General features: G+C 35.9%; 1 protein-coding gene across 1 annotated transcript in view; it reads right to left on the bottom strand.

Moving 5' to 3' along the window:
* The window catches only part of MDGA2 (MAM domain containing glycosylphosphatidylinositol anchor 2), an 884707-nt gene that overhangs the window by 497262 nt on the left and 361040 nt on the right, over positions 1 to 26405 (bottom strand). Inside the window, exon 2 of the mRNA XM_061158404.1 lies at positions 16474 to 16613. Within this exon, the coding sequence (XP_061014387.1) occupies positions 16474 to 16613 (140 nt within the window). The remainder of the gene's footprint in view (positions 1 to 16473; positions 16614 to 26405) is intronic.

The following is a 26405-nucleotide window of genomic DNA, read 5'->3' as shown; positions in this document are numbered from 1 at the left end:
GGAATATTACTCAGCCATTAAAAAGAATTCATTTGAACCAGTCCTAATGAGATGGATGAAGCTGGAGCCCATTATACAGAGTGAAGTAAGCCAGAAAGATAAAGAGCATTACAGCATACTGACACATGTATATGGAATTTAGAAAGGTGATAACGATAACCCTATATGCAGAACAGAAAAAGAGACACAGAAATACAGAACAGACTTTTGAACTTTGTGGGAGAATGTGAGGGTGGGATATTTCAAAAGAACAGCATGTATACTATCTATGGTGAAACAGATCACCAGCCCAGGTGGGATGCACGAGACAAGTGCTCCGGCCTGGTGCACTGGGAAGACCCAGAGGAATCGGGTGGAGAGGGAGGTGGGAGGGGGGATCGGGATTGGGAATACATGTAAATCCATGGCTGATTCATATCAATGTATGACAAAACCCACTGGAAAAAAAAAATAAAAATAATTAAAAAAAAAAAAAAAGCAATAAATGCTGGAGAGGGTGTGGAGAAAAGGGAACCCTCTTACACTGTTGGTGGGAATGCAAACTAGTACAGCCGCTATGGAGAACAGTGTGGAGTTTCCTTAAAAAACTGGAAATAGAACTGCCATATGACTCAGCAATCCCACTTCTGGGCATACACACTGAGGAAACCAGATCTGAAAGAGACACATGCACCCCAATGTTCATCGCAGGACTGTTTATAATAGCTAGGACATGGAAGCAACCTAGATGCCCATCAGCAGACGAATGGATAAGGAAGCTGTAGTACATATACACCATGGAATATTACTCAGCCATTAAAAAGAATTCATTTGAATCAGTTCTAATGAGATGGATGAAACTGGAGCCCATCATACAGAGTGAAGTAAGCCAGAAAGATAAAGACCAATACAGTATACTAATGCATATATATGGAATTTAGAAAGATGGTAATGATAACCCTATATGCAAAACAGAAAAACAGACACAGATGTACAGAACAGACTTTTGGACTCTGTGGGAGAAGGCGAGGGTGGGATGTTTTGAGAGAACAGCATCAAAACATGTATATTATCTAGGATGAAACAGATCACTAGCCCAGGTTGGATGCATAAGACAAGTGCTCCAGGGTGGTGCACTGGGAAGACCCAGAGGGATGGGATAGTGAGGGAGGTGGAAGGGGGGATCGGGATGGGGAATACAAGTAAATCCATGGCTGTTTCATGTCAATGTATGGCAAAAACCACTACAATATTGTAAAGTAATCAGTCTCCAACTAATAAAAATAAATGGGAAAAAAAAAAATACTGGCAGTAGTGATTTAGCACCTACACTACAGTCTAACATTTGCCAGGCGCTGTGCTCAAATTCCTTATGTATCTTATGAAATTTCAGACTTCTCTTCTGGCTCAGATAGTAAAGAATCTACCTATAATAGCAGGAGACCTGGGTTTGATCCCTGTGTTGGGAAGATCCACTGGAGAAGAGAATGGCAACCCACCCCAGTATTCTTGCCTGGAGAATTCCATGGACAGAGGAATCTAGCAGGCTATAGTCCATGGTATCACAAAGAATTGAACATAATTGAGTGACTAACACTCATATAAACCTTTTAAGAAGGAAAAATGTGAAACCTAAATCTATCTTTCCCTAAAGGTTATAATGAACCACTATGTTCCAGTATGTCTAAGGAAGCAAGTCTGAAACAATCTACTAAGTACTATCCTATATTAACTATACTCTGGAAGAGAACTGCCTTCAAAGAACCAGTAAGTGTAATGAATAGGAGGACCTCGGTGACAATAAAAGGATTGTCCCCACCTGCTGGATAATGCCGAGTTTGTGGAAATTAACAATGTGCATACAGAATCTCTTATAAGGTGGGTAAATATCTAAGACCCACATAACCCTGGGGTTATGTATGAGCTTCTTGGGGATTTTCTTGACTGCATCACTATATAAATCCATGAAATGAATGACCCTCAAACTTAAAAATGCATCAGAATCATCCAGAAGATGCATTAGAACATATGTTGCTATACTCTTCCCCTATAGTTTCTGATTCAGCAAGAATTTGTGTTTCTAACAAGTCCCCTGATGACACTGATCCTGTTGTTTTGAGGACTGCAACTTAAATCAAATGGACTATGCCTATAATTGGTAATAATAAAAGCCAATCTAAGTAGTGATCAAATAAATTAATTTTCAGGTTACCAAGTGGAAATGTGAAGTTCCTAGAAGGGGAAAGAATGGGTAAATGTGTTTAGAAACACTGAGTTGGTGGAGCAGGAGTATGAGGTCGGTAGTCTGACAGACACCATCCAGTCTCTATGGCTGAACAATCTGAGTAGCCTTGACTTAGTCACTTAACTTCTCCAGGCCCAGTCTGCACATGTGTAAATTGCAGAAGAAAGGGTAAAATATATTGAAAGTTTCATCAGAGTATTGGGATTATAATAAAATTTAATAAGGTGCACCTATCCTAAAGAAATTAGAAATACAGGAGCTAAGATTTTCCTCAGAGAAGGAAGTTATCATTAAACATTACAATACAGAATAGAGATAATGCAAGGTCAGCATAATGAAGGCACCACATTAGCACATCTCTGGGACATGACTATGTATGTGACTGAGTGTATTAATATTAATACATCTAAAGAATGGGCCAATCAAAATATAAATTGGGCATCCTTGGGAACAGAAAAATAAGCTTTCAGGAGAACAGACGCATGCAGTATCTAATTGGGAACTGCCCAAAAGAGACAAAATCTTTACTACTGGATTCAAGCCTTATGGTCTCCTACCTCAAAATAGATTAGACAGGCTTAAGATGTTCCAGTTCAAAATTCTTGCTAACGAACATGATTTTTGTTTGGCTTCTTGATTGGTTTGCCTACTGAGACAGTGATCCTGCTATACAAGAGCAATGTTCAATCAATTTGCCATTGCATATTAAAATTTTGACATTTTGATAATATTTTGCTTTGAATATAGTTTACCTACACTGATTTACAGGTGGAATGATTGCTGTAATCTGCAACTGCATTCCTCATTATAGATGCCTGACCTGATTTTTATATTGTTTGTATGTGTATCAGTCTTCATAACTTTGGAAAATGCAAACTCATCCCTAATCTTCTTTCATTATATGAACAAAACCAGACTTGTGAACCCACAATGTGAGTATTAGAAACTAATGTGGCCTTATTTACCAAGGTAAAAGTCCATCTGTGGACGACTGCCTGGAAAGCCAGTCAGCATTCCCCAGGTGGTACCCCTCTCCACTTCTGTGATAGATGCCTGTAACCTGTTTGTTCATAAATCTGTTTTTCAGCCTTCCTCTTTGCCTCTTTATGAAAGTGAAAGAGGAGAGTGAAAAAGTTGGCTTAAAGCTCAACATTCAGAAAACTAAGATTATGGCATCCGGTCCCACCACTACATGGGAAATAGATGGGGAAACAGAAGAAACAGTGGCTGACTTTATTTTGGGGGGCTCTAAAATCACTGCAGATGGTGATTGCAGCCATGAAATTAAAAGACACTTACTCCTTGGAGGGAGTGTTATGACCATCCTAGACAGCATATTAAAAAGCAGAGACATTACTTTGTCCACAAAGGTCCATCTAGTCAGGGCTATGGTTTTTCCAGTGGTCATATATGGATGTGAGAGTTGGACTATAAAGAAAGCTGAGTGCCAAAGTATTGATGCTTTTGAATTGTGGTACTGGAGAAGTCTCTTGAGAGTCCCTTGGACTGCAAGGAGATCCAACCAGTCCATCCTAAAGGAGATCAGTCCTGGGTGTTCATTGGAAGGACTGATGTTGAAGCTGAAACTCCAATATGTTGGCCACCTGATGTGAAGAGCTGACTCATTGGAAAAGATCCTGATGCTGAGAAAGATTGAGGGCAGGAGGAGAAGGGGACAACAGAGGATGAGATGGTTTGATGGCATCAGCGACTCAATGGACATGGGTTTGAGTAGACTCTGGCAGTTGGTGATAGACAGGGAGGCTAGGCATGCTGCGATTCATGGGGTCACAAAGAGTAGGACACAACTGAGCGACTGAACTGAACTGAACTGAACTTTGCTCTGTATCATTGAGCAGATGCTAAACACTTGTAGATTATAGATATTTTCCCAGACGCTCACTGGTTTCAAACAATAGATTGGCACTGGCATGAGAATGGATGACATAAAAAAAAAAAAAAAAAAAGAAGAAGAGCCATGTATTGATTTTTTTTTTCCTTCTCAGCTTCTTCCATTCCCAGTAATTCATTTCCTTTGTTAAATTTCCTCAGCTTTAAATTCAGAGTTTTGTTTTTTTTTTTTTTAAGTAAAAAACAAAAAACAAATGAAGTATTGTGTTAAGATTCAGGAGAACAGCATTTTGATTCACTGCTTTCTTTTACCAATTATCTTCCATTATAAGTTATTACAAGATATTGGGTATAATGCCCTGTGCTATAAAGTAAACCTTTGCTGTTTTTGTAAACTTAAGAGTTTCAGATAATCGAATGATTTCTGTTTTCCTTGTCCAAACCCAATTAATGACCATGTAACATAAGAGCTTACTAGTAACTGTGACCATCTGTTCAAGAAGTATCAAGTGTGTACTCATGGATACACACACACAGAGAGACTCATAATAAAATTATATAAATCAATAAAAAATTTGGTTTGCATTTTTTTTGGGTAAATTATACTAGGCAGCCACATTAAATAGTCACAAGCCAAGTGTGTGACTTATTTTAATTACCAAAAAGCACTGCAAGGAGATCAAACCAGTTAATCCTGAAGGAAATCAGTGCTGAATATTCATTGGAAGGACTGATGTTGAAGCTGAAACTCCAATAGATTGGCCACCTGATGAGAAGAACTGACTCATTGGAAAAGACCCTGATGCTGGGAAAGATTGAAGGCAGGAGGAGAAGGGGATGACAGAGGATGATGTGGCTGGATGGCATCACCGACTCAATGGACATGAGTTTGAGTAAACTCCAGGAGTTGGTGATGGGCAACGAAGCCTGGTGTGCTGCAGTCCATGGGGTCGCAAAGAGTCAGACACAACTGAGTGACTGAACTGAACTGAACTGAAAAAGCAGTCAGAGCAAATCCAAAATCTCAAGTAGACAAGAGGTTATGAGGGCAGTTGTAGAGTTAGATTGTGCATGTGTCTAACAAGAAAGTAAATGTAGTTTTCAATTTAATCTATGAAGAAATCAAACTACTGACATATTCAGACTGAAAAATGTAATGTTACAGAATGTCATCACAGTATTGGAATATTTAACCGTTTTGTTAACTAAAATATTGGCCAAGGCAGTGCATTTTTCTCTCGGGGGAATTCAAACATGTGAGAAAAAGTTCCTAAACACCATCCATCCAATATCATGCATCTAAATTCTCTCTATACTTACAAAAGAACGAACTCCCTTTGGATTTTCTGTTTTGCACCATATGTACAACTTTGACACTATGCTCTCTCAAAGCCTTCCAGCAAAATTAAGTGGGGCCAGTTGACAATATGAGGTCAAATATGAGTTAACATACACTTTTCAAATTCTGTTCTACTTTATATCAATGTTAATTTTTTCCTTTTCTGATGAAAATTATGCTTCCATCTTTTCCATGTTATTTAGACATATTACTATGACTTTGTAGTTTAAAGTAACAAAATCCAAGCAATGAATTACCAGGTTTTTCTATACTTATATGCTACAGTCATTTAGGTCCCCAATGTTGCCCTGTTATATCTATAATAAAACAACGCGTATTGTTATCAAAAGTGGCATGAAGGTTTAAAGCTAGACTCTTCTTCAACTACAGAGCTGTAATAGCTTCGTATTATTGAGCCTCATTTCCCGAGTGTCTTTAAATTCTTGCTGGGTAGTAAAATAAGAAGACACATTAAAAACTCTTGGAGACCACCAAGGGAGCATTTAATGCAACCTTGAAGGCACTGAGGTATGTGGCTTCCAACAGTGCCTACACAAGTGAATCTAAGATTTCCTTAAATGCTTAATTTTAAGAGGTAAATGACACAGGCATTTACAAACACAATTTAGTACTTTTTAAAAGGAAACAAATTAAAAAAAAATAAATAAAAATAAAAAAATAAAAAAAAAATAAATAAAAGGAAACAAATTAATTAAAATATTCAACAATTAGCCCCAAGTGATAATGCCTGCCACATTTACTCTTTAATAAGTAATCAAGAAACCCTCTGTGAAAACTTTTACGTTTATGGTCCCATATATTTTATCCTCCAAAGTAGGATACTTTGGGGGACTGAAAAACAATGACATCAACAAGTGTACCAGAACACTAGGTGTAAACCAGGACTGTGCCAGGCAAATCATGATATATGTTCATTCTGAGACAGAAAATGGGAATGCAAGACCCAGCCCTTTGTTTCCTAGGAGTTTACAGTTCAGTAAGAGAGAAAGGAAACAGAATAGCAACATGATCATTCTATTATTTCTATCATTATTGTCATGGTTGTTCAAGATTTTTGTGTTCCCTTGTATGGTTTTATTTAATCCTTAATGAACAGATGTTTACTACTACTACTTCATCTTGTACATGAAGAAAACAAATGAAATGGAAGTTAAATACATTGAGTTGGCCAACAGGTTCATTTGGGCTTTTCCATAAGATGTTATGGAAAAACTCAAAAGAATTTTTTGGACAACTTAGTATTACCCACATTCACAGGGATGAAAAAGTAGAGAAGGTGAAATGTGAAACAATGGAATTTTTCGGCAGAATCTAAAATCTCACTCACTCCCCAAAGCAGGATCCTATGATGTATTGTGGTAAGAAATGGCTTGGTATTCTGGGATCCCATAGAAAGGGTACTTAAGCAAGCATCTTTGACCAAGCAAGGCTTTATGGAAGACGTGACAAATAAGCCACTGACTCAGCTGCCAAGGGGAAGGGGTGTAGCAAGTGGGACAACAAATACTAAATCATTAAGTAAAACACTGTAAACCCCTTGAAGATTAATGATGCACAATAGTCACTGCATATATAATGTGCTCTTTAAAAGCAGCCCTAGTATATGCATAAACCATGTAATTTAAAATGACAAATGAGTTGAATTTTGTGCCCCTAGGATATGTTGAAATACTAAATACCAGTTCCTCAGAATGTGATCTGATTTGTAAACAGGGCTATTGCAGATGTAATTAGCTAAGATGAGATCTTACTGAAGTGTACCAGTATGACTGGTATCTTTATAGGAAGAAGAAAACGCCATTCAAAAGACAGACACACACGCACACACACTCACGCATACAGGTGACTACAGAGGCACAGATTGCAACGATGTGGCTGACAGCCAGTGGACATCAATCTCGATGGTTACCAGCAGACACTGGGAAGAGGTGAGGAAGGGTTCTACCTAGAATCTCAGAGAGAGCATTCGGGCACTGCTGACACATTATCACAACTGTAGCCTTCCAAACTGTGAGAGAGGAACTTCTGTTGTTTGAAGCCACCCCGTTTGTGGGACTGTATTGTGGCAGTCCTAGGAAATTAACACAATGTACAACCATGAAATTCAGACACACACAATTTTGGAATTAGGGAACTCTTCAGGCTATTATGGGGCTTCCCTGGTGGTGGTAAAGAATCTCCCTGCAATGCAGGAGACCCAGGGTTTGATCACTGGGTCAGGAAGATCCCCAGGAGAAGGGAATGGCAACCCACTCCAGTAGTCTAGCCTGGAGAATTCCACGGACAGAGGAGCCTGGTGGACTACGATTCAGGGAGTCACAAGGAGTCGGACACAACTTAGCGAATAACACTTTCACTTTTCACTTTAAGCTAATATTATACTTCAGCGGATATAGAATTTAAATATCTATGAAATGTGTTTACATGCATTTTATACAATAACACACGTAATACTTTTGTGTTATTAAATGACTGGCTATGGTCCATCTTCTTGATGGCACTGTGAAGAATTATTCAAGATGGTAAATTGTTCTGATTATAGCCTGGCATGCTGCAGTCCACATGATCACAGAGCCAGACAGGACTTACTGACTGAACAACAGCAATAAAAGCAATGTAAAAGATCAGTTAGATTCAGTACTATACCATACCTGGATGCCTAAAAGTTAATCTTAAGAAATACAGATTACTATGATGCCCAAGAAAACTGGAGTGGGTAGCCTATTCCTTCTCCAGTGGATCTTCCCAAACCAGGAATCAAACCGGGGTCTCCTGAATTGCAGGTAGATTCTTGACCAACTGAGCTATCAGGGAAGCACAAGCTGGAATCAAGATTGCCGGGAGAAATATCAATAACCACAGGTATGCAGATGACACCACCCTTATGGCAGAAAGTGAAGAGGAACTGAAGAGTCTCTTGATGAGGGTGAAAGAGGGGAGTGAAAAAGCTAGCTTAAAACTCAACATTCAAAAAACAAAGGTCATGATCCTATCACTTCATGGTAAGTAGATGGGGAAACAATGGAAACAGTGAGACTTTATTTTCTTGGGCTCCAAAATCACTGCATATGGTGACTGCAGGCATGAAATTAAAAGACACTTGCTCCTTGGAAGAAAAGCTATGACCAACCTAGGCAGAATATTAAAAAGCAGAGACATTACTTTGTTGACAAAGGTCTGTCTAGTCAAAGCTATGGTTTTTCCAGTAGTCATGTATGGATGTGAGAGTTGGACTATAAAGGAAGCTGAGCGCTGAAGAATTGATGCTTTTGAATTTTAGTTTGGTGAAGAATCTTGAAAGTCCCTTGGACTACAAGGAGATTCAACCAGTCCATCCCAAAGGAGATCAGTCCTGTATATTCACTGGAAGGACTGATGCTGAAGCTGACACTCTAATACTTTGGCCACCTGATGCAAAGAATTGATTCTTTGGAAAAGGCCCTAATACTGGGAAAGACTGAAGGCAGGAGGAGAAGGGGTTACAGAGGATGGGATCATTGGATGGCATCAACGACTTGATGGACATGAGTTTGAGCAAGCTCTGGGAGTTGCTGTTGGACAGGGAAGCCTGGTGTGCTGCAATCCATGGGGTCTCAAGGAGTCCGACATGACTGAACGACCGAACTGAACTGATGACACCCAACAGTGAAGAAACTAATTAACTAAGGATTTTTTATTCTCAAGCTGATCCAACATCATCGCCAAAGGCAAGCAAGTAAACAAGAAGGGATCAAGTTTTATCGAATAATAATTTCTCATGTTCCATGGGAAAAAGGAAAAAATCAATGTTTGTTGATTGAAACAGATAAAACTGTCAGGAAAATATATGTTATTTTTAGGTTTTTGTTAAGACTGACACTAAAAGAAAATCAAAATAAAATATTAACAATTCTAAAAAAAATAATTGAGTCATTCCGAATAACTGTTTTCTCATTTTTCAGTCCTAGAAATACTTGTTTTTTACAAAAGCTTTTTGTGTAGCATGAGTTAACTTTTTCAGATCACAGATAGGTTTTACTCCTTACTGATTTTTTTTGAAGCATCTGAGAAGTTTAGGAAAAGGCTGTGATGAGCCTAATTTGAAATAAAGGTGCCATGCTTACAAACAGCACCTGTATAGATTATTAATTACAACTGATAGCATATTCTTTAACATAGAACTAGATAGGTAGTATTTTCTATAATTGTAATTAAAATTATTGAAGCTAAGTCTCAAATCTCAATATTTTCAAGTAAACCTAAGGAGTGCTATATTCCACTGGAGTTTCAAAACTAAATTCAACTCTCTTAATTGGCATCTTTAATGTACTAGCCAGAAATGAAGAGGGTAAACTTGATTCAACAGGATCACAAGTAGATCACTACTATTAATATATTTGTTTTCACGCTACCTTTTTAAAATAGCAGGGATTCATACAACTATAAATGAACACTTACCATTGAATGTGCCCCAAAAACTTACACTGTATTATGAATTTATCTTTCTGTGTGTGTGTGTATATATATACATGTAATATAAACTTGAAAATAGAGAAATTGATTATCATCCCATCATGAAAAAATTCACCTAAGACTATATTGAATTTAGTGCATTTAGATTTTGTTGACAGCTCAAGTGAAAGTGAAAGTCGCTCAGTCATATCCAACTCTTGGTGACCCCATGGACTATACAGTCCATGGAATTCTCCAGGCCAGAATACTGGAGTGGTAGCTGTTCCCTTCTCCAGGGGATCTTCCCAACCCAGGGATAGAACCCAGGTCTCCCACATTGCAGGTGGATTCTTTAACAGCTGAGGCACCAGGGAAGCCCAAGAGTACTGGAGTGGGTAGCCTGTCCCTTCTCCAGTGGATCTTCTCAACCCAGGAATCAAACCAGGGTCTTCTGCACTGCAGCTGGCTTCTTTAACAGCTGAGCTACTAAGGAAGCCCTGACAACTCAATAGCTACTACAAAAAATATTAAAAATCAAAGGAAAAATATATATTGTAGGGTGTCTATCACTTAGAAATCTCCTCATACATCAAATAATACATACTGAAAATATATCAATGGGAGTATTCTTCTAATAATAAAAATACAAAACCAAATCATCAATGTCTACGTAGCTATACAACACTTCTACATGAAAAGAATCACAGCTATTTACCTTAAAATGATCCATGTCAACTATATACAATACAACCAATAGATCCTCAACTATATATTGATAGGCAGTAGTGATTTCCTTCTATCTTCCAGAAATGCCCTGATCATTTTAGAAAGCTTATTTCATGTCAACTGCTGTAATAAAATAACAATTATGTTCTCATAACTCATATATTATTCATTGAAAGATGCAGATTTCAAAAAGACACATCTAATTTCAAACTTCCATGTGATCTGTATATCCAATTATTCTGACTTTGCTTTGAGATCCATTTTCCAATCATCTTGGAGATCCAATTTTGATCATGAGAGGCAAAACTGTTAAAACCAAACAAATCCTCAGTTGGTATCTACATAGGAAATCTCCATCGCATGACAATCCTTGTGAATGAACATACAAACTTTCAATGCTTAGACTTAATTCAAGTACAAGACATTTTTTTCAAGAGGAAAATAAGTGAGGACGATATAATCTACAGCCATGCCAATTATATTATATAAAAGTCTTAAGAAATAAAAGCAAAATTTAATTGAGCATCCTACCTTGGCTAGTGACATGTGGTTTACCTTTAAAGTCTTCAGGAAAAGTAGAAGTACAATAATCCTGAATCATGGGCTTCCCTGGTGGCTCAGAGGTTAAAGCGTCTGCCTGCAGTACAGGAGACCTGGGTTCAATCCCTGAGTCGGGAAGATCCCCTGGAGAAGGAAATGGCAACCCACTCCAGTATTCTTGCCTGGAGAATCCCATGGAGGGAGGAGCCTGGTAGGCTAAAGCCCATGGGGTCGCAAAGAGTAGGACACGGCTGAGCAACTTCACTTCAGTTCTTCAGGTCAGCAGCAAGGAAGCACAAACTAAGGTTAGGTGGATAAATGTGCTTGCTCCTCATGAGGTTTTAGTCCAGGAGACAGGTACTGTCTTATCCTGGAGTTGCCTCAGGAAGGAAAATCTGAGACAAGAGATTACAGATAGTAGTTTATTTTCAGAATTAATTCCAGGGAAGCAAAGTAGGGGACTGTGAACAGTGACACAGAGAAGGAGAAAAACCAATAAAACAAAGTGTTATTATGCTAGACATTGCTGAGAGTGACTGGGGCTTCATTCTTCTGGGACCCTCCAAGGAACCATGTAAAGTAGAATATGTTACAGAATCACCTGACCAAGGGGGCAGGTATCAACTGGATCCTACTTCCTATTGACCAAAGAGCAGCTTTTCAAATAGCAATTAGCACTATGCTGTAGAAAGTCTAGTCTTGTTCTAGAATCTAAAGGTCTGTGCTGTGACTCTATGCTTAGGACTTTAATAAAAGATCCACACGTTATTCATAAACAGCACCAAATCTTCTAGATCATCATGCTTGCAGAGCAGGCAAAATGATGTGTTATAATCAATATAATGGACTAGTATAATGTTATGTAGATTATGAAGATATCAAGTTCCCTGTGCACTAGAATGTTACGAAGAATGAGACAGTTCATCTTGAGCTAGGGCAGAACTGTGCAGGTGCACTGCTGTCCATCTCACATAAAAACAAATTTTAAATCCTTCTCCTTGAGGATAATTGAAAAGCATTCACTTATCAGATGACTAGCTACATACTAGCTTGTATCAGAAGTGTGTCAATTTTTTCCAATGTAGACACAACATCTGGCCCAGATTATAGCTAGCTCAAAATACACGAGCTAAATCCATGCTTGTGACCGAGCCCAACTTCAATGGGAGAGTAAGGAACACCCTACTTACTCTATTGGGTTACCTCAAAGTTATGATGACAGCAATAGTTTAGAATTATTAGGTTTATAGAAAAATATTATTTTGTATCGGTAATACAATCACAAATATGATGATGACTAAGTATTTACTTTTTGCCAGGCATTCTGCTAAATGACCTATGTGTATTATCTCATTAAGTACATTGACTAATGTTGCTTTTGCAAGTATCTGGAGTTGTCTGATGAATGTTTCTTCTAAGCATCAGGAACTGTTCATGGAATTAAACAAATGATGAACTCTGAAATAGCTGTAAATAAATTCAGATCTCCTCAGTAAGAAGAATGACCCTTTAAATTCATGAGGATTTTTATTAAATGTTAAAAAGTCTTTAGTTAATGCTGATGTACTAGGCATAAAAAGTATCAGTACTTGTACAGTATATTAAAGTGTTGAACCAAAAGAGTCTTTCTATAGTCTATATTAAAAGTAATAGTAACAAAACTATTTTAAGGCATGATATCAATGATCAGAAAGGCTCTTGTAAGCTCTTATAAGATCTATCTCCTAAGCAAGCTATGGGAATACATTTTCCCCATGTAACCATGAACTTAATAAAGATGTATATCACCAGTGGGTGAGACTTTCTGTGTGTGTGCATTTGTGTCTGTGTGTGTGGGGAAAACTGTGAAGGTAGTTATTGATATGAAATTTGTGATTAATAAATTTTTGGATATTTCTCCTAGACCCTTTTCCATATCCTATCCAAAGATATACTGAAAAAATATTAGTTGTTTCAGTTGGACAGTCACTCACCTGATAACAGTAAACAGATCCAGTCTGTTAAATATCCTATTGTTTAAATCACTTATAGGAGAACTGTATTCATAATTCATTCCTTACTGGTTTTGTAACATTAAAAGAGAGAAGAGAGGAAGGAAAGAAGGAGGAGAGAAGGAAAGAAGGAAGGAAAAAAGAAAAGAGGGGAAAAAAGAAAAGGAAAATTAAGAGTATAGGTAGCTGAATCCTGAAATTAAGAATGTACAGAGGTACAATCACACTAGGTTGGTAGATTTATTGACAAACCCTTGTCTCCTTTCTCACTTTTCCATATATTAATATCTTTATAATAAGCCTTTCTTAAATGAGGAGGACTTAGTTCTAGTCCTTGCAAGCTAAGAAAAGTTAATTAACAGAGATGCAAAGGCTCTGCAATGCATTAAAACACAAAAATAGTGAAATTTATTGAAATGCATCTCATTTAGACTATAGAAATGCTAAGAACCATTTTTAAAATTTTGCTTATTTCAAATACGTTCAACAGTAGAGACCAAGTATAAATTACTTAAAATAATAAAAAGCCAGTATATATTTTATTATGTGCCATCTGTTTATATGTGTATACGTTAACATGTGCATATATTTGTATAACCTGCATTTAACTTTTGAAAGGAGTCAATGATATAGATATGATGGTTGCCATTATTGCTGTTATACAGACAGGAAAACTGAGATGCAGAGAGCAGAGAGGTTAAGGAACTTTCCCAAGACCACGCTAGTAGTCAAGAAGGATCCTGGACTATACCCAGGCAGTCCCACGCTCATAACCACTGCTATGTACTGAATTTATTCACTTATTTTAAAGAAATTTTACATTGCTGCCTTAGAATACTTGTGGAAATGGAAACCTTTATGACTCTCATTGCCAGAGAAATAGGTAACAGATTCAGAAATCTGAAAAGTGAATGAGGAACTTCTCTTTTTCACTGCATTTCCAAATATTATCATATTCAGATTAAACAAAGGAGCAAGAAAACCTTTTCAGCTTCATGGTATCAGCCAAGAAAATTCATCCTGAGGAAACCAGCTGCCAACAGCATGCCCTTTAGTATTTAGACAGGATGTGAAGGCCCAGCTGTTTTGTCAACCTTCCTTATACAGCTTGTTGACAAAAAAGAGGCCCAGTTAATTTTCCAAGTATGCAATATAAACTGAAACTGATTCACCTGCAAACACCTGAATTGCTTCTAGGAATGAAGAAATAATGATACCAAAATAATAAATTTTTCATAGGGTTAGAATACACTGAAATGATTCCAAAAATGGAATTTATCAGGAAAAATGAATAAGGCAATAATCTACTTCTGTTTTTCAGAACTTCTTTTAGATTACTCAGAGCTCGAAGATTCCATCCAGATTGCTGAAGCATGAAAGGGAAGATGTATGGAGAAAATAAGAAATGTCTGAGACTGAGAGAATGTAAGTATGAAGATAGAGGGAGCAGAATAGCTGGATGAATTAAAATGTAAGTTGCATTTTTAGTTCAGAATGTATAGAATTTGGCACGGTCATTGTAAGAATAAGGGGATCATCAGTGAGTATTCTCTTGTGCCTTCTTTTAGGTTTACTTGGACATTCCTGTTTTGATTTCAACTTTTTTACTCTGGAATTTTTATTCTATGCATATAAATTAAAAAAATAATAACAACACTGAACTTTCTTTGGGATAATATTCTTGAGTTAATGTTATCATTTTTTAATATAACTAAAATTATTTTAATTGGACTACATTATTTTCTATACAAATTTTTAAATAAAAATGCTATTTAAATATCAGCTTATTTACCTACATCATGTTTCAACAATTATTGCTTCTGGGTTTGTGTATTTAGTTTGGCGATCATTTTTTTCTACCAAATCTAATTCATTGGGTCAAATTTTCTGTGTATGTATGCTCAGCTGCTCAGTCGTGTCTGACTCTGTGACCCCATGGCTCCACTGATCATGGAATTTTCCAGGCAAAAATACTGGAGCAGGTTGGCATTTCCTACTCCAAAAGACCTTCCTAATCCAGAGATTAAACCCACATCTCTTGAATCTTCTGCACTGGCATGTGGATTCTTTACAACTGCACTAACTGGGAAGCCTCAAATTTTCTATAACTCAATTTTATTGAGACAAATTTATTCTTTAATAAATTTTCAGTTCTTAGAAAGTATCATAATTTGCAATTTTAGCCACTATGGATCTTAATATTTTAAAATAATTTTTACTTTTACTGTTTTCCATTTTTTCAACAGCATAATTTTGATAAAACATATTTCGCCATTTCAGTTTACTCATGGTCTCATCAATCCATTGCTTCATTCTATAAAGTTCACATGCTTATTTTAATTTGCTCTTCAGGGTCAAAATGGCAGAGTCAAAACATCCTCGAGAATTAAAGAGTTAAGGATGACAAGAGCAAAAGAGAAGATTAAAATGATGGGAGATTTTATAATCTTCACACTGTTCTTTAGTTTTCCCTGTACAGTTGTGTGTTAACTGGAATTTTTTTCTGTAATACAAATAAAATATATAACTTTGTCTACCAAATGAGACTTCTTTTTCATAACAGTGTTTGTGTTGAATAACAATCTGTATTTTGAACCAGTCAGGTTAAATATATGACAGTAATAACTGGCAATCAATGAATAAAACATCCTGAAAATTTTGGATCTGAATTAAATTTTTAAATCACAGATATATAGCCTAACAACATTATCTCCTATCTAACCTCTTTTTCCATACATTTTTTTTTTTCTTTGCTCATTATTTATCACTTTAGTGCCCCTGGAAAGTCTCAATTTCTGTTCCTGGTACTTAGCTTGTAAAAGCTGTAGCTGCTGACTCTGAGAACCTGAATTCATATGGCACCCGCAAACATCTGTTTTTCAAGGTTTTCTCTGAATATAATGACTAGGAGTAAGGAAAGTACCTGTGACCTTGCACATCACATTTTTAGAACAAACGCCTCCTCCACTGCAATTATGTTATCGTGAAATCATGTTCCACATTCTAAAATAAACTCATTGCCATATGAATTGTTATCTGACAGAGATATTTTTGCAGTTGTCTTTTTAACAGCTTCCTTAGACTAGTGTCTTTTAAATTTCTCACAATACCAAGACAAAAATTATTTTTTGTCTATTCTACATGTTTACTTAAGCTTGAATGTTCAACAATTACTACCCTTATCCTACATTGCACATATAGTATGGATTTCACATACATACACACACAAACATATATACATTTTTAGCTAAATCATCTAAAATAAACATATATATATTTTTTTTTTCTTTTTTTTCTGATTTGCAAGACAAGTCAGAGAGTTTTCCACAATGTCACGGTTCGGGACTCACCTGTGGACGTGGATGTCCTGTGACTAGACAGGTCAATTCCAGGGTTTCCCCTTCCCGTATAGTGTAGACCCTTTCTGAGTAGCGCTCCTCTTCAATGTTACAGGCCAAGCCTGAATGTACAATACGAACCGTGGGGGGAGCTGTTGAATCAGAAAGAAAATACATAAAAAGATAAATAAACTGCCATCCAATGAATCATCATGGTTGCAAACGGCAATTCTTATTAGACTTTAGCTCTGTCAGATCCATCAGTCTTAACACTTTGAACATCCTCAAGGGATTAAACATTTTGCTGGACAGAAAGCTTCAAATTTATCTAAAAGTCGCCAACACATTCTGAAAATGGAAAATGGGAATAGGGTGCTGAGGAAAACTGGTGATTCAGGAAATCACCATCATTACAAGACCTGTAATAAAACTTGACTGCTAAAATGTGATAGTTCCCCTCATCTCTGAAATCTGAAATTTAATATAGTAAAGGATGTTGTCCAAAGTCAATGTAGTAGTAGTAGTCATTCAGTCATGTCCGACTCTTTGCAACCCCAGGATCCTCTGTCCGTGGGATTCTCCAGGCAAGAATACTGGAGTGGATTGCCATTCCCTTCTCCAGAGGATCTTCCTGACCTAGGGACAGAACCTAGGTCTCCAGCATTGCAGGTAGATTCTTTACCGTCTGTGATATAGGGACTATGGTGGTAAAAAAGAAAGATCACTCAAAGGAAAAAGTAATCTAAATTAAAGACATTTCCATTTTTCTGTTAATTTTCTAAGTCCTGTGTTAAAACTAGGAAGCTAAAGAATAGGAAGATTTAGCTGTCAGAAATTGAGTAACAACTTAGTTTTCAATATATATAGACTCCTATATTAATATGAACAAAAGCCACTGGTGAAGATAGATCACTGAGGCCTAAGTATAAAATTCTGACTCAAAATAGACTTAGTTTTCATGAAATTGTATAAATTCCTAAGTACAATTTCTCCTACTTCAATGCTACATGGGCCTATAAAACTTGTCTAGGATTCATTGACTTACTCTTTGTTACCCTATGGACTATAGCCCACCTCTGTCCATGGAATTTTCTAGGTAAGAATAATGGATCGGATTGTCATGCCCTAAGAATTGAATCCATGTCTCCTGCAGTTCCTACATTGCAGGCAGATTCTCTACCCCTGAGCCACTGGGGAAGCCCATAGGAAACCTATTATATGCAAAAACTCTTTTGGTCCTGAGAAATACTTAGATAACAGGATAGGCTTCTTGCCATCAAGGAGATTACTGTGACTAGCTTCAAATTGGAGATCATCCCCATTTGTGAATTCAGCAATTTTGTTTGTAATATATTTGGAGTAGAGAAGAAAAATTTGTTGTAATTGGAGAAAAAGCTTTATCTGTATATAAGAACAATGATCTCAAGAATTTACTGATAGCAATCTCAGCCTCAACAGCAGTATGATCAGCAGAGAATGTAGTTGCTTAAAAATTAACATGACTATCTTTGGAATTTTTTACTTAACATTTAAAAGATCATGAATATTATAAAATTTGCAGATAAATTTGGTGATTTATGAAGGATATAAGATAATTATAAGTCCAACTTATAAGAAATTTTCTTTGGGGACAACCTATGTTCTGAAAAAAAAAAAAAAGAATAGTTTCCAATACTAATACTTTGCTTTACATAACAAGAATGTATAGAATACTCCTAGAGTTTAAGAAGTGAAAAGGGCAAAGTTTGTTATTGTTCTTAATTTCAAACTGAAAGACAGAGAACTCTGCTTGTAAATAATAGTAATAAAACAACCAGTTATTTTCATTTTCTTTCTGGATATCCAAGCAAAGTACAGTTCTTCAACCTTTAAATGCAGGATCAAATTTTTAAACTTCAATTTAGATACATAATATTAGAAAACCACTTATTTTTGAACATCTGGCGCACAACTGTATTCATAGTATGGAGGTTAACAAACTGATGACAATCAATTAACACTTTCAAAATATAAATAGAACATTGTTAAGGAAAAAAATTTAGCCTAACAAGTGATAGTTCATATGTTTATTAATACATCTAATTATATAGTAACATGACATCTTTTCTAGATTAATTTACAATGTTATTTTTGCTTTATTTCATATCAATGAATAATATTATTATTTTAAGGATTATCTTTCCAAAGAATCATTATGCAAATAAGTAGCTTTATTTTAAAAGTTTAAATTATACTGTAAGCACACTGTCTTCAACTACAAGGGTTAATTTTCTGCTATTTTCTTCCATAATTTTAACACATTCTTGGAAGAGGTAATTGCCTATATATTGAGCCTTCCACCTATCTTATAGGAGGGTAGAATATTCTACCAAATTATAAGTGTTAAAGATGTACTTTTCCTAGTATGCATTAAAATATATAGTCAGTACTTCAGAAGCTCAATGATAATGTGTACATTTTGGAAGCTCCCATGAACTCTTTCGGCCTGAAGAAAGCTCAACTGAGACATCTTAGAATTCATCCAGGTCAATCAATGCTCTTATTTCCGAATTATGGAAGGAAAGGCTGAGAACATCAGGTGACCTGGCAACAGGCTTGCAGCTAGTTGTGGCCTCAATGAGACCAGGACCACCAGTCCTAGGCTCTCTTTACTAACTCATGCTGTTAAAATTATAACAGACATAGTGTAGGTAGGTTTAAATAACTCCTAAACTAGATCTAGACTAGACTAGCGGGTAAAAAAAGATTGAGAAAAAGTTCATGAAGTAGTTACAGCACCATAACTAGATCAACAATATCAATTGTATAATTGTTCCAAACCTAAACAGTGTAACATTGACACAATTTTTGTTCTGTCTCCAATCCCTAACAAAATATTATGATTTCCCAAATAATATGTTGTAACTTCTTTTTTCATTATGTTGAATTTTGCCTAAGAGGGGCTTCCTAGGGTGGCATTAATGGTAAAGGATCCACCTGCCAATGCAGGAAACATAAGAGACTCAAGTTTAATCCCTTTGGAAAGATCCCCTGGAGAAGGAAATGCCAACCTAGTCCAGTATTTCTGCCTAGAAAATGCTATGAACAGAGGAGCCTGGCGGGCTATAGTCCATGGGGTTGCAAAGAGTCAGACACGACTGAGTAACCAAACAGCATGACATTTCACGGAGTTCAAATCACCCCACATGGCATTTAGTTCCCCGTAAATGGGCCACATGTTGACTATTCAACATGAAATCTCACTTCTCTGTATCATCAGCCCAATATCACTGGGAAGTTAAAGAACACTGACAATCCAAGTGTCTTTGATCATGATGTTTCCCCATATAGAATTTCCACACTGATCTTTGGATCAATGTTGCTGAAAGCTTCTTGAATTACTTAGCAATGATTTTCTTCTCTTTTTTTTTTACCAGGAAATGTGTATTGCCTAGTGATTCTCCTTTTTCTTAACATTCTAACTTGATAAGAAGCACGTCATTACAAGAATGAACATCATTTTGAGCATCTGTTCCACATTACCTAATTCAGAGCATGGAGTAGGTATTGAATAATTAATTCATAATTTTTAAGCATATATCACTATAAAGACTCTAACCTCCTATTTTAACAAAAATATCAACTATTAGGGCACTGAATTTACCTATTTTAAATACAAATGCAATTTGCAGTACTATATCTGAAGCAAGACATGTTTTATCCCCTGCCTTGTTAGAAAAAAATCTCAACTCATCATCCTTAAATTGGACTAAGGGTTATGATCTCCTTTGCCCTGTAGAGTCAGCAATGAATTAAAATGTTAAAATATTGCAAGAGACTCATATTCATCCAAATTTGCTTGCAGTAAACCAAATCCCATTATATAAAGTCATTCCTAACACTAATTATATCAACTCCCTTAATTTGAATAAACTGGCTTTGGGCTCAAGAGGTCAGCCTAAAAGGACAAAAGAGAAACATTCTCTTATCTTGTTAGAGTATAATTTTGAAAGTCATACCAAATTCTCTCTGTATCCTGTTGGAGAAAGAACACACAAAAATTCTTCAATGGCAACAGTAAGAGCATACTTTAGCCTTTTATCTCATAAAAAGACTTTCAAACATATATTAATTAAGCAACTGCTATAGATCAGGCATGAAGCTATGTGCTAAGGATATGAAGATTGATGCTATGAGTGGTGCCCTCTATGGCCACAGCCTATTGTGTTTTCAGCCTATTGGGTCTGACCAATTTATATACATACAGAAATCATTCAAAAATTACAAATGAACAAATAGTTATCTAACAGAAGAAAGTGAAAAGTACTACAACAGGACAAAGCAGAAACTGAATAAATCTGCCTGGGGGATTCCGACAGGTTTCAGGAAGCCAATGACATTTAACAAGGTTTGGAAAGATACATGCGGTGGAGGTAAAAGAGGAAGAACATTCCAGAGAAAGGAAATAGTGGGTTCAAATGCTTGTAATCATGTCTTTTGACATGATACTGCCTGCAGTGTTCAGGAAATAACTACATGAAAATGTGATCCACACAATTTATAATCTACTCCAAACCTCAAAACCAGTGTCACTCTTCAATCTACCCTGATGTCTCCAGACATAGGAAAGAGACCGTAGGGCCCTGCCAATGGAAAAGATGGGAGAAACCTATGTGAGAGTTCTTGTTAGACAACACTTGAGGACTGATTGATGTGGGAGTGAGGGAACATGAGTTCAGTTGGCACTGAAGTTAATATTTTTGTTAAACAGGTAAAAGACCTTTTTTAAAAATATTCTCTTGATCAGTAGGGGCTCCACATTATTCACAGTTGGGAGAGATTTAAAAGGAGGGGATCTGAGTCCAAATAATGGAGTGCTTGTTAGACCGAGGACTTAGACATGAAGTATTTTTGAGGGAGAAGCTTTTTCCATGTTCCTGAAGGATATGCTGTTATTAGCCATTAATAAGTTTCATAATAAGAGTTTTCTTTCCTCTAACAACGCCAAGCAAGAGTATTGTACTTTTGCATATCCTTCAAATCCTGGTCCTACTATTCTCTGGGAATTCAAGTTCCAGTAATATTGTTCCACTTTGCTACACTTGATCAAGGTAACTTGAGGTTATTGAGTTACTAGTTTAAAATACTATATAAGTCTTCTCCTCTCTTCTTTTTCCACAATGATCTCCCATTCAAATTTTAAATTAAGTATTGTGTCTACAAGCATGTGGCTCAGACAATAAAGAATCTGCTGTAATGCAGGAGACTCAGGTTTGATCCCTGGGTTGGGAAGATTCCCTGGAGAAGGGCATGGCAACTCACTCTAGTATTCTTGCCTAGAGAATTCCACAGACAGAGGAGTCTGGGGTCACAATGAGTTGGACACAACTGAGTGACTAACCACTTATACTTTTCTCCGAGTATAGTCTATAATTATCCCTCTTCTTGGTGACAACTCTTTTGCCTAATATCTTTCTCCTTAGGACCATTATATTAACATAGATTTAATATAACAAATTTAGATAAGAAAGTGGAGAATATGAAGATTTGGGAGAGGAGATGAAAATTTTAGTTTGAGATGCTGATGGTGAGCTGGCCAACAAATGAAAAGTTGCTGCTTGATATAAAGATTTAGAGCTTTTAAATGGTAGTTGATGCTTGATAGCAATAGAATAGGTGCAATCCCTAAAACAGAGCATGTAGAGTGAGAAATTAAGAGGATAATGATAAAATCATAAGGAATGTGAACTCTTGGTACAGAGCTGGTGTGGATGTGAGTATGGATATACTGAGGCCATGAAAGGAGACTCAGAGGCAGAAAGAACACAAAGAAAATGTAATGCTTCAAAAGTTACACAAAGAGATGCTCAACGATGGTAAATTGTCCAAAACCATCACTTACAACAGATTTGGAGGAGCATAAACAAAAGGTCATTGCCAGTGATAGTTAGGAAGGCATTGAAGAATTTCAAGTGAGGCTGTAGAACAACAGGGGGAAAAGATGAAGGAGGAGAGGTTTGAGAAGGATAAAAGTCTCTGTAGGTCAACCAAGCTTCAGGCTTTGAGGTTTACCCATATGTAAAAAATAAGGAAGCATATAATTAAGCATTCTAAAATACTATATCAATGTCTCAGGATTACAAAGACTAACTATTTACATTATAAGAAACAAACCATAATGTCTGTATTTCTGACATAAACTGTAACTTTTAACCATACTATACTACTTTTTTTACTTTCATCATGCTTCTAAAATTAATTTTCCCTAAAATCTGGCTTTCTTTATTTTCTTTTCTTTTTTCTTATCTTTCTGCTCTTTTACTCTTTTACAACTTTAAATCTTCTAACTTTGGTATTCCATATGCAGAAATCGCTCAAAACAGTCTAATCTTTTCTGGGAAAAAAAAATCAAAGTTAATCCTCACAGCATATAAATATGCTTAATCTCTCCCATATTAAAGACTGGAGACAAAACAACATTTATCTTCTCATCACAGGTCTCCTCTCATCTTTGCTTTACAGCCTAGTGATTGGAACTAATGGTACCCAGTCTATGCCACACTTTGCATGTTTTTGCAATCCTCAGGCCATAGCAGGCTGGCACCTACCCTATCTTTTGTGTTTATAAAAGAATAAGGAAGAAAAATAGAAAACTGCTTTCTTTGCTCAACTGCTAATTTTTGTCATTATTTTGATCCCTTATATCTCCTTCAATCTTAGTTTGCCTGCCTTCACTTCTGCAACTCTAAAGATCTTTTGAAATTACACATTTGTTCTACCCTTCAAAACAATATAAACTATTATTATATCCCACTATTATTCTTACAACCATGAATGTAAGCATATATTAAAACATGCAGATAGCAGAATATTCCATTTCTATGTCTATTACAATAATTTCTGCAAAAAATAGTTAAAATCCTTTTGTCACTGTCATTTAAATAATCCCAAATAGGACAATATCTTGATACATAAATAATTTGCAGATTATTTATAATCAGTTTTTACTCCTTTGGTTGTTTTTAATTAACAACTATTTCAGCATCAAGATGAATTTATTTTCTTTTACCCTCATCCTTCATATTTGGTTAACACTGAATTTTTGCCCACTGGAGAGAAATACATTTTTATATTTAATATAAATGAGTTATAAAGTGAAAGTACTAAGATCATATTGATCATATTCTGGATTTAATCAAAAGAAGATCATATCTACCTCAGTATGACTTTGGTGAAGACTCTGAATATGAAAGGTTTTGAATATTTTGTATTATTTCCTCAGCACATGTTGAGCAGCATTGTTATAAATTAATTGAGCTGCCCTGAGAAATTCTGCAAAGCCCAGAGTAAGGTAAGAAAATTAAACCCTGAAGCCTCTGGTTTTAGAAAGAAGCTATTAATTTTTTCTAAATAACAGAGGTTGATCTGATATTTTAGGTTAATGTTAGTCAAGAATTTAAAGCAAAGAGTTTATATTTTTAATTCAAAAACAAGTTATCTTTTATGTGCAATAGATACTATTTAAGAAAATGAAGAAAGTTTGTCATTAAAGAAAATGACATTAAATAACAATGCAATTATGTTCATGAAATTTTAAAGTTAAACAGAAAAAAAAAGCAATTTACATTTTAATATTAAAAACAATAATAAAAGCAATAATGTTTTGTGTAAAAGAATTATCTTTTAATGTCATCTTTAAGCATTCTTGAATTAAGGTGCTAACTTTACAAAAAACTGAATGTGTACGTGCTAAGTTGCTTCAGTGGAATATAGCTCTTTGCAACAAAAAGCTGAATACATAATGGCAAAACATTAATCTAAATCATCTTCTACAAAATGACATATTTGATTCTTATGTTTTAAATGAAAGAGTATAAAACTTATAAATATTATTAAACTAAGGTTCTACATTTAACAACTTTAGATTTCATCAGAAATAACCTTTTTGTTTTCATCTCAAAACATAACCTATTACTCTAAAGCTAAAACTGCAAAGACCCTTGTATGTTTATAGATTTAAAAAAAAAAAGTTTCACTGAACCTATGGTTCTTAACATTCTTTTCAAATACAGCATTTGACAACCTCTGATATGTGTACCATAGAGGAACTGTGGGTCCCTAAGTCTGACATACAAAGCCATCCATGCTTCTACATGGATATTCCCAGCCCAAGCCATTCAGCCATTCACTATGTTCTTCCCAGTATTTCCTGAGAGAAATATATGATCTATATGTAAGCAATATTTGAAAGCTTATCAAATAGTTCATTAACCTTGTATTTTATTTACAAAAGACTTATGTGAACTACTTATGTGAACTTTGTGCTACAACTTAAGGTAAATATTGTGTGAACTATGCTTTCCCTAAGAAGGTAGAAACATGAGATACTATACACAAGTTCCTGTTTCTATGTCAGATCCAATGCCAAATTGTGAAATGTCTCCAACTAAAGACTGAATCATGTTTCTACCTAATCAGTAAATTTTAGAAGGAAAAACAAAAACAAGAAACAAAAAAACAAAAACAACTACTCCAGAAATTCTGGAGGCTAGGCCATAGACTATAAATACAAAAAAAGAAAAAGAAAAATGACAAAGACAGAAGGGAGTCTCCTCTTGCTTTTATGGTACCATTCTGTTCTGTGCTTTGAGTCATCTTGGAAGCAAAGTGAAGGAGGAAGAGAAACTATTATAATGCTAGGAGAGAAAACAGTGTTTAATCTTTAAAACCGTTGGTAAGTTTTACCCCCTCTAAATCAACTTCGTGAAATGGTTTCCTCTTAATAATGTCCAAAGTTATATATCATGTGGTCAGTGAACCCTCTAAAGTTCTTTGAACCAAATCTTCCTCACTCATGAATTATCGCAACATCTTATGAGATCAGGACTCCTGAACCCACAGGTACTAATTACAACATTTTTAAACACTCTGGACTGAAATGTATATCTAAATGTACTCACCTTCTCTAAAATTAAGAGCATTTCAGCTTTCTTGGACAGAACTACAAAGCCCCAGCAAATATTAACTAAAATGAAATTAGTATCATCATTGTGCTCCAACTTTAATCACAATTTGGTTATTTAGAGACCACTTTTATTTCTTTCAATCTAGCTCATCAACAAAACAAATGATATCTACTAAAGAATATGCCAAAAATGAAAACTTCAATTTGGTTCTCTAAGAGTGGCAATGGCAGACATAGGATTTGAGTATTTGGCATGCTGACTTCCCCATTGTTTCTCTCCATTGAATAATGTCTACTGCTGTGTGTGACCAGCCCCAAGAAGGACAAGTTCCTCAGCATGTTACAAAAATGCCTTTGAAACTCCAGCATAGAGGAATCTGTGTGATAATGATACAACCCAAACTCTCCTTCAGAACTAGATGGAAGAGCAACTATCACAAAGCCATAATGATTCCAATCCCACCAGGCAACATTCATAGACTAAGAACTCAGCAAACACCAGACACTTGTGCAAACCTTGGTATTTTTTGACACATTCGCTAGTTCTTTCTAAATCCCTAAAATGTATATTTTAAATATACATTTGAAAAAATAAGACATCTCCATTGAAGGTTAGTGAATATTCAAAGTTTAGTTTCATCTACAGTTGTCTTCCCTAGGTTGGGAAGATCCCCTGGAGAAGGGAAAAGCTACCCACTCTAGTATTCTGGCCTGGAGAATTCCATGGACTGACTGTCTAGTCCATGGGGTTGCAAAGAGTCAGACACAACTGAGCGACTTTTACTTTCACATTCAAAGTTGTCTTACTTTAGAAAAAAATTTTATTGTGCGTATTTATATGTGTGTGTGTGTTGTTTAGTTTAACACTTTCATAGATATATATATGTACACAGATATGTGTGTATACACACACACACCCATACATATATGTATGTATGTGCATATGCGTGGGTGCTCAGACTTGTCTGATTCTTTGCAACCCCATGGACTGTAGCCCACC

Source organism: Dama dama, chromosome 12 (assembly GCF_033118175.1).
Source record: "Dama dama isolate Ldn47 chromosome 12, ASM3311817v1, whole genome shotgun sequence".
NCBI classification, from domain to species: Eukaryota; Metazoa; Chordata; class Mammalia; order Artiodactyla; family Cervidae; genus Dama; species Dama dama.
The sequence above is the reverse complement of the archived record's forward strand: the minus strand, read 5'-3'. Positions and strand labels throughout refer to the sequence as shown.